The sequence below is a fragment of the Erpetoichthys calabaricus genome, chromosome 17 (genome assembly GCF_900747795.2).
Source record: "Erpetoichthys calabaricus chromosome 17, fErpCal1.3, whole genome shotgun sequence".
Lineage (NCBI taxonomy): Eukaryota > Metazoa > Chordata > Cladistia > Polypteriformes > Polypteridae > Erpetoichthys > Erpetoichthys calabaricus.
Window position 1 is genome coordinate 40773432 of NC_041410.2, and position 12456 is coordinate 40785887.

General features: G+C 37.1%; 1 protein-coding gene across 2 annotated transcripts in view; it reads left to right on the forward strand.

Moving 5' to 3' along the window:
• The window catches only part of kif7 (kinesin family member 7), a 70923-nt gene that overhangs the window by 46111 nt on the left and 12356 nt on the right, over window positions 1–12456 (forward strand). For both annotated transcript variants that reach the window (XM_028822826.2, XM_028822827.2), the window contains exons 12-15: window positions 8382–8579; window positions 9004–9129; window positions 10135–10311; window positions 12105–12320. In XM_028822826.2, the coding sequence (XP_028678659.1) occupies window positions 8382–8579; window positions 9004–9129; window positions 10135–10311; window positions 12105–12320 (717 nt within the window). The remainder of the gene's footprint in view (window positions 1–8381; window positions 8580–9003; window positions 9130–10134; window positions 10312–12104; window positions 12321–12456) is intronic.

The window sequence follows — 12456 nt, forward strand, 5'->3', positions numbered from 1 at the left end:
TCTCAACCACACTTCACTTAGGGGTCTCCATCAATGTTCCCTCTAAGGAGTAGCATATAGTGAGCAAAAAACATTGTTTATGAGCGACATTTTGTTTAAGCCAAAAATTTATGAGCACCAACTCCGACAGTCGGAGTGAGCGATCGTGCGATAAGTACGAGCGACGCCGTTGGAATGAGCGATCGTGCGGGAAGTATGAGCAACACTCTGAATTCGTGTGAGCGATCGCTCACGCGCTCAGCTTAAAGGGAACATTGGTCTCCATTATTCGCCATCTCAGAATCCAAAGCCTATCTCATATTAGATGACTTTTCCAGCGATTTTCTATCATATCCTTCATTTACATAATCTTAGCTAGTCAGAGGTAGTTGGCGGTGAGCTCCCATGAAGCTGATCACCTAATGTGACATACCCAACAACTGAGACACACTAGTCTGTGAATGGCTAGAATAAAATCAAACAGGATTGATTTTCTGGTTAGTCAGAGAGGGCAGGTTGTGTACATTGGAAAGCGGACAACCAAATGAATGCTCACCTGGAAGTAAAATGCTTATAATTTAGTGATGATTAATAAGAAAAGCATGTGTTTTAAACCTCATAAGTAGAAGAGAAGGTTGTCTATTTGGTGTCTCATATATTAAATACCATATCAGAATGGGAAAAGAGAGATAAAGGGGAGAAATTGCTGCTGAACTCGCTGTAGCTGTTAACTCTCCGTAAAGTGATGCTCTATCAGGCAACACGCTATCAGATAAAGGGGCAAGTATGACTGTGCTGAAAGACTGCCGCTTGGTCGGTTAATATGACATGGTCAGTGATGTTTACTTGTGTAATTTGACATGGTGCATCAACAAGATCGCCGACTGTAATCGGCAAATCTGTTAAAACCCAAAACAGAAAGTTGTGTAATATGACATCGCATTTAAGTATATGAGTATAATTATGGAGTCAATAGATGCTACACTTTGTTTATCATGGAACCAGAAAGTGACAAAGTGTTGCATATAGGTCGGACATGCAAGTAAGATGTCCGCTGTACTCTGTACAAGTGACAGTATCAATAATACTACTACTTTCAAAGACCAAATCTAATATCTTTAAAAAAGCTGAGACCTTGAAGTGTTACTAGACACACACACAGGAAGAACAGTTTCTTTGAAGAGTCTTTCTTATTTATTGGATGGTAGCGCATTACTAGTTTAAATCTGGCTATTGTCTTTACTCCCAAATTACTTTTTTACATTTAGAGTACAGACAAGTTAAGTGTCTTAGTACAAGATATGCATAATGTCACTCCATAGATGTTTGATTGATCCTAAATTCCCTGCTTGCTGTTTTAATCATCTGTTACCCTTTTCTTTTAGCCTAAGCACACATCTCAGAATAAGATAAGGTATAGAGTATTATAAAGACTATACTGTCATTGTATCACTGAAGGACAGCAAACAACGAGATTATAATGGCATTCCCAGAATTTTTCTTGAAACAGCATATATTATGACCAAATAAATTTATAAGAATAAAAGGATAAAAGCAAAGTGAATAATAGCTACAACTTAATTGGTGTCTAACACTCTAGGGTCGATTCAATTTAACATATTTTGCACACATATTACACTAAATATTGGACAAAGGAGAGGTTAGTTAGAATGATAACAGGATTCCATAGTTTAACACCACTGGGGGAAAAGTTTTTTTTCAGTCCTGTAGTGCATGCATGGATGGTCTTTTATCATTTCTCAGAAGGGAGCAGTTTAAGGAAATGATGTGCAGGGTGCGTAGGGTCTCCACTAATGCTGAAGGATGTACTTTGACACCTGAACAGATAAATGTCCTCAACTGCTGGCAATTATGTATGAATAATGCTTTGGGCCATTCCGATGATCTGTTGCAGAGTCTTCTGTTCTTTCTTAATGCAACTTGCATACCATACTGTGATGCAGTACATCAGTACACTCTCCACTGTGCATCAATACAAGTTCACAAGAAGGTGCTGGGGCAGCCTCTCCTTGTTCTGCTCTGTGCACATTAGCAAATTATAGAATGAGCCAGCCTTAGAGTGTTTAAAGGTAATGTTAAAATGCACATGAGAGATTGCTTACTTTGTTTAGAATGTGAGTATTTCGTAACTACATAAATAATGATTGATACTGTTTAATCCTTAAAGCTAACTTGAAATGGAACTTCCTTAGTGCTCAGCTTTACCTGAACTCCAGTAGTATAATTTTAGTCAGTCTTTTTGTTAGCTAGAAACAGAACTTTTGATTTGCCTTGTTTTCAATGGCATATGACGGCATACAGTTTTCTGACTATTCCTGTTTCATGTCTGAAACTTTGACATATGAACATATAACTGTATATTATATAGAGAACTTACAAGGTAAATACAAAGAAACATAAGATATGCAGGCCTTGAACAGAAACATCTTATATACAGTAGAACGTTTCTTTTATATTATTGATTTTTCTGCTTGTTTTTGTGTAAACTGTTTTGGTTTGAATTTTTACTAAAACATTTAAAAGGGAGACACACTATAGAATTCATGTGCATATCAATGAGGCCCACTCATCACCTGAACCCCATTAGAAAGCAGAAGCTGTGTTTTGGAAACCAGATGAATGCAGCTACACAGACATGCTAACACTAATGTCATTTACTATAACTAAGAACAACAGCCTTTGTTGAAATTTCTTAATGGTTGGAGACAGTCAGAAAATCTTAGTTAATAACCATTTCTTGATATTTGTAGGATGTAACTATCACATCCATTTCGTTTTTTTCAGTAAGTTGGGATGTCTATGATATTTAATCTGAAATCTATGAATATATGTTTAATTTTCTTCACATTGATCTTGAGAATGTTATTATGAGGACCAGTTATTAAAATTTGATGCCTCAATTTGAAAATAATTTTGGAATGAAATAAAATTGTACAAGGAAGGACATTCTGTCGTGTTTAAATAAAACGCTTGAGTAAGATGTAAAGATTGCCACTCTGTTTTGTACAAAATATTTTGTACTTCAGAAAGAACATAGCCTTGCATTCCTCTTTTTATTAGCTTTTAAAGATGACAGAGTTAAGTTAAGCCTCAAGCCCTGTTTACTGTTTATAAGAAATAAGAATGTCTTTGGAGTTAACTCCATGTTTTTTCAACTTTTCGGGAAGTATAACCAAATTAATAGAATTCAAAAGTGCTAAAACAAATTTAACACAATTTTGATGAGATTTTCAGTTTGGTCCAGATTTTCAAAACTGTTTTTAGAATTCATAATAATGAATCCACAGCTCATTAAGTGCATTTCATTAAGTGTGCTGATTTGGGTCCATGCTTAAAACATTTCACTGGAAACGGCTTCTGAAGAAACACGCTTGGAAGGCTGATTATAGTTGAATTAAATGTTTTTCTTGGATTGTCAAGTTAAAATTGTTTTTCAAAACTTGTTCATTTATTTCAATATGTGCAGCAGTTGCCATATGCAATAGTTTTTTAATTAAGTAAAATAATTGGTAATAAGTCAAGTCAAGTTGGGGAGCATGCACTGGTACAGTGCGTTGCTGAACCCACTACACAACAAAACAACTCAGGATCCCAGTTGGCAACCCCCCAGGCAGACACGCGGTCCAGTCCCACCCTCCGGAAGTGACCCTCTATCTGCCGCAGCCAGGTGTTACGTGGGTGACCCCTTGGCCTAGTCCAGCCACTCGGGTCCCCAACAATGAAGATCTTACGAGCTGGATCACCGGGGAAACGCGCCACATGGCCGTAGTGCCGTAACTGACACTCCCTCACAATGCAGGTAATGTGCCTTATTCAGGACTCCATGAGCAACCGCTCATTCGACACAAAGTCAAACCAAAGGTACCCAAGGATTTTCTGGAGAGACTCGGTATCAAAGGAGTCCAGTCTTCGTCTCGGATCACTGGATAGGGTCCATGTCTTGCAACCATATAGTAATAAACATGCTATAGAAATTATTCAGATCATTTTCAGCAGTCATACTATGCCTCTTGTGATATTTTGTTACTAGAAAATCAAAGAACTCAAACTTGAAAATGCAGAACTTCAAAGCATGTAAATTAGACAGTTGTATAAATAAAACTGTTTATAATGCCTCAGGGCATTCCTGTGTGAATACAATAAATAATCAAGAAAAATTTGCTAATAAATAGCTAAGCAAACTGGATAATGTAGATTATAAAACCATCTGCTAGGATATGTCATTGTTTAAGAATGTGCTCATTTATTCTCCATTTTATAAATAATCTCTTTTATAAAGTAATTTTGATTTTGGCTGTAAATTCCAGTAAACACTTATCTTATTGCTCTCTGAATGCTTTCTAAAGCAAAACCGCTTGGCCCAACAGTAGCAAACCACTTCTGTGCACCTTTTTGTGCAGTCATCTTAGTTAGTTATAAAACTAACTTCAGCTCCTCTGTCTAAAATAAAGTGAATTGTTTTTTTCATTTATAAAACCATGTGCTCAATGGATGGATATATGATAGTGTATGAAGTGTGCGCCATTTAGTGTCCCTTTTCACTACTTCAGTAGTAGTTGACCCTACTGATAGGCAGTCAACATTTGAAATTTCTTTGCCAGTGCGGAGTCTTTATTTTTCAGATCCTTGCTTCTACTTTTTTTTTGTACAACATCCAGACTTGCCATATAGATGGCCATTACCAGGTCTCTTTTTTTCATTGCTAATTCCCACTTTGCTAAACTGTAAGTGGAACAAACTCGTCAGACATTCCTGCAACTATGCCTGAATTTCCATGCCTGAACAATAACTTTCTAAAATTACTTAAAATATCTTCATCCAACAAGAACTGAAAACATTCACAACAGTTTCAGTATTTGCTTTGTTAGTTTACTTTATGATTTCTTTTAAACCTGAGTAGGAACATCCATCCATCCATTTTCCAACCCGCTGAAACCGAACACAGGGTCACGGGGGTCTGCTGGAACTAGCAATAAGGATTGCTAGCCTTCCCATGCTGTTTGGAGGTGTGGGATTTGTACTTATCAAAAGAAAGGTGGTGCTTTTTTGTGTATGTCAAACAATGTTTTATAAAAATATAAAACTGGAAATCATTTTCCATAAGAGGGTATTTACAGTATAACACATAGAGACACTCTTTTGAATAAACATATTTTAAAATAATGACACATTGTACCAAATGGTTTTCTAATCTAAATCACTGTTTGCTTAGTTTTTATTGGTTAGTGTGTTTAAGTATTTATTACCATTACTTCGGACATGACCCTGAAGCTTTATAAACTGTTAAATTCTTACAAAGTACATTTTTAAGTGTTTAGGTTCTATAGTAACAAAAATCACAGTAACTTAAAAGTCTCCACTAACCAGACACTTAGTCAGAGGCCTTAAAGTCATCTGGCACTATAGATAGGTATAGCTGTATGTCATATGCATAGTTTTAGAGTTGATTTTTACTTTTGAATACGATTTTCACTATTTGATTATATTAATTTGTTTTTGCTCAATTAATTCTCTTCTTTGTAGAACTTTCTCTAGTATTTACAGACAGTTTTGAGTTTGACATGAAATTGTTGTATCAGTTGGTTGTATCTGTTTTTGGGATTGGAATGTTATGTAAATGGAAGTATCTGCTGCATCAAAATATCTTTCAATAACTCCATCCTGTTTACTGTAGTTCTAGTTACAGATATTAATATTTCAAAGAAAACTCAGAAGTGATCTGAAATGCCGGTGTCCAGGATCTGCAAGACATCAATGTTTAGTCTTTCAGCATCACCAAATCTAACATGGGGCTACACTTTTATATTGGCTAGGGTAACTGGCTGGCTGAGATTAGCGGAAGTTCATAAACTATCATGCTTTAGGGTCTCATTTATTATCTATATCACCTACTACTAGAAGCTTGACACAACTAGTTGATATATCTCAAAAATATATAGATAGAGGAGGCATTAAACAGTATTTTTGTTGACAATAAATGGCTAACATTAAAGATAAGAGATACTTTTTTAATAGTGAAGGAAAAATCCTTGAAAACAAGAAGACTGGTGTCTTTACAGTTCAAGCTACTGCTTTTTCACTTGTGAGAAATGAATAAAGAATATTAAAATTGAAAGGTGAATTTCAGTTAGTTTAGCAACTACATTACAGCGCAGCCATGTCTGCCTCAAAATTAAAAAATAAAAACATCAAATTTTCTATTAGCAATCAGGTCATTTACATAAAAGCAGCTAATGATTTAAAACGTAAAGCCCTTTGAAATGTTTAACAATGACACTGCTCCTCTGAATATTTAAGACAGCTAGTGAATTATTTACATTTATACCAGTTTATTCTTTTTAGTGCATCTGTAATTAGTTATTGAAGGCCCAATATAATATGCTTTTTTAGTTAAATCTACAGCAAAGTCATTATATTTTAACATGTGTTTATTCTTCGATAGTCATGAACACTTTTATTTTCATGCTGATGTTATTTGAAAAACAACTTGGAACTGTGCCTATTGTGGCTGTGGCCATCCAAAAGAATTACTTTGGTACAAGAGAAGAATTCTGGTGTGTATATGTTGTCCTCCATCATATAATTATATTTGTTTATTTATGTTTTGAGCTTCTGTAAAAAGCCAAATTTCCACCTGGTACAAATCAAGGTCGGTTTGTCTGTTAGTCTGTCATTTGACGTTTATACAAGATTAGTCCTTGTGAGATGCAAGCAAATAAAGTGGGCACAGATCCTTGTGTGTGATGCATGATTTATGCTAAGGTTTCTTGCTTTCTCTTTGATAACATCGGCTTCTGAATCGATGTTCTAGTGCTCCAGTCAGTTTAGGTTATGTGACAGTCCTGGTTGCCCAGAACAGATGATTTTAATGTGACTATGTTTCATATTTTATCCTTACTTTGCTTTAATATTGTGAAAACCAAAATGAACCAAAATTTTCAACTTAAATGTGAACAGAATACATGGTAAATATGTAGCAGTGCTACCGTGGGAAGAACTCCATTTCCCTGCAGCCCCAAAGGGGATTGCCCTTATTGGATGACTGAAGCGGGAGCAGGGGCTGCTGGGGACGAGAAAGGCAAACGGGAAAGTTGAAAAGGGGGCCCGGTGGAGCAACGAGAGGGCTGTGTTTTGTGTAACCTGTCTAACGTGTCTATTGAAAAGTCAATTGTGCCTTGGATCATTTCCCGTTAGGATGAATGGGCTCTTTTGCCTGCCTGTCATGTATATAATGGTGAATTAGTGGTTGTGTGTCTTCAAAAGGAGCGCTCCTGCAAATCTCACCCCTTGCCACTCTGGACTACCGGTAGGACTGTTTCATCCATTTATTACGGAAGCTGTTTCCGGGATTGTCATCTTCACACCAAACCATTTCATCTGCTTTTGCCGCATTGGACTGTATAAGGACATTGTTGTGAGTGTTTATTGTCATGGTTCATTGTTGTGTTAAAATTGTATCACTGTAGAGGAAGGAGAGGGTTGTCTGATTTTTGTTGTTTGTATTGGATTTTCCATTTAATATATTAGTTATTCCCCGTGTCTGCGTGGGTTTCCTCTGGGCACTCCGGCTTCCTCACACAGTCCAAAGACATGCAGATAAGTGGATTGGCGTTTCTAAATTGTCCCTAGTGTGTGCTTGTTGTGTATGTGTGTGTGTGTGCGTGCACCCTGCGGTGGGCTGGCCCCCTGCCCGGGGTTTTTTTCCTGCCTTACGCCCTGTGTTGGCTGGGATTGGCTCCAGCAGACCCCCGTGACCGTGTAGTTACGATATAGCAGGTTGGATAATGGATGGATGGATATTTTAGTTATTCATTTGGTTGTTTCGTGTCACTGCCTGTGAGTGTGTGCGGGTCGGGCCAAGGCTGGGTGTGTTCCTCGAATCCCCACCGAAAAAATAAATAAATCACAGTCCTATCGACGGTGTGAATCTTAGCGGCACCAGACTGCTACAAACAGATATCTGCAGCAGTGCTTATGCTTGTGGTATGCCATCTGTTGGACTGCACTTTGTTGTGCAAAACCAATAAAGTGCAGTCTCTTTTCATTAAAACAGATGACACTTACATTCATAGGTTCTCATACTCACAAAAGGTAAAAAAAACAAAATACGTAACTCTAATACATTGATTTTAAGCTGTGCCTCTACCAACAATTGTAAATCATAAGTTTATCTATATTATGCTTTCCTCTGTTTCTGTTATATATAGGCAATTGTAGATAAGGATAAAGCAGTACCAAAATATTGCTGATACTGAACTAAGTATTTATGTCTTCTGTAAGTGCTGGTGTACATGAGATGTACAGTAGTTCTTTTAGCAGTGGACACTATGATATATTACTTTGCAAAGATTTAAACAACACTATTTCCTTTTTGCAAATAGGTGATTAAGCAGAAGCGCCAGGACACTGAACGTCTAGCCTCACTCTCTCTGCAGAGTGAAAAGCGTGTTTTGGAACTTGAAAAAAATATACAACATATGCGTCAGCAGCAGGACCATCTTCAACGAAGATTGCGAGAGGAGAGCAATCAAAAACGTCGCTTGGAGAGTGAGATGCAACGTGGTAAACATCGTGTTAAGGTAAACAAAATGAAGCCTTTTTAAGTTATAACTATCTTTTTCTGCTAAAATGTTGAATGTGTAGATTTGCTTGGAGATAATTTGCTTTGTTTGAATATACTCCGCTACCTGCCAAGAAAAGGAGTGTATCCTAGTTTTTCCTAATAATCTTAATATCCATATGGTATAGTTAATTAATTAATTATAGAATTAACAGTATGGACAAATAGGCCTTATAGCCATTTTGTTATTATAAACAGTAAGAATGCAATTAACAGTGTGCACAAAGAGGATTTAGAATTAATATATGGTTTTATTATAATAAGAGAGATTTTCGTAACTTTTTCTCCTAAGCACCAAACTCTGGATTTTAGCATTCCCTGTGGTAAGCTATGTTCTGTTCAGACATTTCCTCTGTTATAGTTCCCATGGTTTATTTCCTTAGGAGTTAGAAATAAAGAATGAGCAGCAAAAGAAAATCCTGAGGATCAAGACAGAGGAAATAGCTGCCTTCCAGAGGAAGAAACGCAGTGGGAGCAATGGCTCTGTGATCTCTCTTGAAGAACAGCAGGTAATATTAAAAGATTCAGCAGTGTTGTTGGCACAAGGCCACAAAAGTCATCTGTCTCCTTATTTTCTTGTACATTGATATTCTTTGTAAACAACCATAAGAAACTTAAATCCATTTTAAATAGCTTTAGAAACACTGAAATTCCAGCTAGGAGGAGAATTAGCAGTTAATCAAAGTCCATTACTTTAATTAACTACAGATGCAAGACTAAACAAAATTACCATTTCACCTGCTTGTGCTAAGTGACTTGAAATACTTGTCAAGAAAAGTTTTATCATCTTACATTTCATTTAAATAAGTATAGTGAGCATTTTTTTAAACATAAATATTTAATGAAAATTTTTGTGTAGCATGTATCCTGTTTTGTTTAATTTTATACAAATTATAATGTGTATGAATTATGTTGAAATGATCGTAGCTGCATTTGATGAAGGTTTCCAAATGCAGCTACCAGGTAGGCATTCTGGCACTAGTATGACTCGCTATACAAAAAATACTCCACAGTCCAAGTGTCTTCCTTTTTTAAGATTTTAGTGAAATTCAAAGCAAACAGTTCACAAAAAAATAGAGAAAAAAGTTGATTATACACGCAAACAAGAAAGGGGAAAAGAGAAACATATGATATTCTGCTTAAATTTCTAGGTTACATTCCTTAAGGTTTCTATGCAATGTTCTCTGCAACATTGTATGCAACGGTCAGAAAACTATATGCCCTTAATGTCTATCTGTCTGACCGTTCATGTTTCTTTCTAGCTGTCTTGACTTCAGTCTATGGTCTATTCTACTGTACTGCAGAGTTAAGACTATGAACATTCCCATTTTTTTGTAACTTATAGGAGATTAAACTGAATCTTCCATTATCTATGTTCAGTATATTATATTCAAGTTCAAGGTAAGCAGACCAAGGAAATTTTACAACTAACATTAACTTAAAGGATTTGGCTCTTACTAGTGATTCTTACAAAATAGCCATATTTACATTTTCTGCAATGTTTATATTAACAGAAGATTGAGGAGCAAAAACGCTGGCTGGATGGAGAAATGGACAACATATTGGAACAACGCCGGGCACTGGAGGAGCTGGAGGGGGAGCTGATCAGAAGAGAAGATATTCTTGCCAAAAAAGAGGCACTGCTACAAGAGAAGAGTGGACTAGAGACAAAAAGGCTACTTTCTAGTCAGGTAAAAGTTTGTATAGCAATAGATGACCAAAAAAAAGTTAATAAAACTTTTGTTTACTTCTTGGTAATTTCTTTGTGATTTATCATAATTATAGATAAGTTCTATTCGAATAACTGATTTCCTTAAATCTCATTTTCCTGAATATTTCTGTGTTGACTGTTTTGACTATACCTTGCCCCTTTCACCAAAGATTTCAAAGACCAGGTGTCTGTATTGAAGTACTAATATTTAAAATATTTTCATATTTATAATTTGAATATGTTTTATCAGTTTTGAAATCACAACTTTTGCACCAGTCTAAGCTACAAAAAATCTTCTTTTGGCTGCTCTAATATAGGGGGTCACCACAGAGCCTTTTCCATCTATCCCTGTTTTTTACATCATTTTTTGCCACACCAGTTTTCTTTATGTCCTCCCTCACCATATGTATAAATCTGTCCTTTCGCTTTCTTCAACATTCTTTTCCCGATGTACCCCTCATCACTCCTCTGCACATGCCCAAAACCATGTCAGTCTAGCCTCTCTCACTTGGTCACCAAACTGTCATACCTGTGTTCTCCCCCTATAATATACACATTTTTAATTCTGCCTACCCTCGTTACTCCGAGCGAAAATTGTAGCATCTTCAACTCTGCCACTTCAGCTCTGCTGACAGTAGTATAGTATATGTCATTGTGTGGTCCTCCTTCTTAAAATATGTATTCACCACCACCATTTCTATCCTTACTGCTAAGTCAATGACCATGTGCCCTTCAGCATTTCTCTCCTTAATACCATACCGGCCTATCACCTTCTCCTCACCATTGTTCCCCTTCGCCAATGTGCCCAGTAAGATCCACTTTGATCACCACTGTCTCTTTTTTGGGTATACGCTCCACCATTTCATCTAACTCACTCCAGAAATCTTCTTTTTCCTCCATCTCACATCCCAGCATATGTACTGATGACATCTAACATTACCTCTTTGATTTCCAATATTATGCTCATCATACAAACCATTCGTAAAATACTTTTCCTATTACAATTGCCTGCGGTGGGTTGGCACCCTGCCCAGGATTGTTTCCTGCCTTGTGCCCTGTGTTGGCTGGGATTGGCTCCAGCAGACCCCCGTGACCCTGTGTTCGGATTCAGCGGGTTGGAAAATGGATGGATGGATATTACAATTGCCCCTACCCCATTTCTCTTCTCGTCCATACCATGGTAGAACAGTTTGCACCTAGCACTGATGCTTCTAGCCTTACTGCCTTTGTCTGCTCTATATTGGCCAACTCTCTCCATTTACCAGTCATTGTGCCAACATTCAAAGTTCAGACTCTGTACTCCACTCTGTTTTCCTTCCTTCTCTCCCATTGTATTTGAGCCAACTTTCCCCATCTAGTTCTCCTTGTCCTTTGCCTTTGCCCATTTGTAGTATAGTTCCCACCAATACCCTTCTGGACAGTAGCATTGGTGGTTGTTGTTAACCTGGGCCTCAACCATTCCAGTATGGATTTTCTGTTTCTCATCCACAAGTTTGGTTTGGTACAGATTTTATTCTGGATGCCCACTAAGTCCATACTGGCTTGAGACTAAGCTACAAAAAATATAATTATATTGATCAGTGGCGCAGTGGTAGTGCTGCTGCTTTGCAGTAAGGAGACTGTGGAAGATTGTGGGTTCGCTTCCCGGTTCCTCCCTGTGTGGATAGCGCTTTGAGTACTGAGAAAAGCACTATATAAATGTAATGAATTATTATTTATTATTATTATTATATGGGTTTAACAAATAAACTGACTAATCCTTGAATTCTGAAGGCCCTGAATAAGGATCTGATGCTTCTTTCAACTCGCATTGAGACCCTAGAACATGAACTCAGTGAGAGAAATGGTCTACTTCGTAGCAGTAGTGCTCAAGATTCTCAACAAATCCGACAAGAAATCTCCAGCCTGCGACTAGAGAAGGACCAACTGCTGAAACAAAGAACAGAGCTAGATGAGAAACTAAGACAAGGCAATCTTCTCTCCCCAGAGGTACAGTAGAAATAAAACTGGTATCCCCTTCTGGTGTGTTTAGTGTGGAGGTATTTGCCCTCTTTTATGCTACTTATCTATTAGGCAAATTTCACACACTTGAAAAGAATGAGTAGCTTTTACAGTAAGTGTGCCA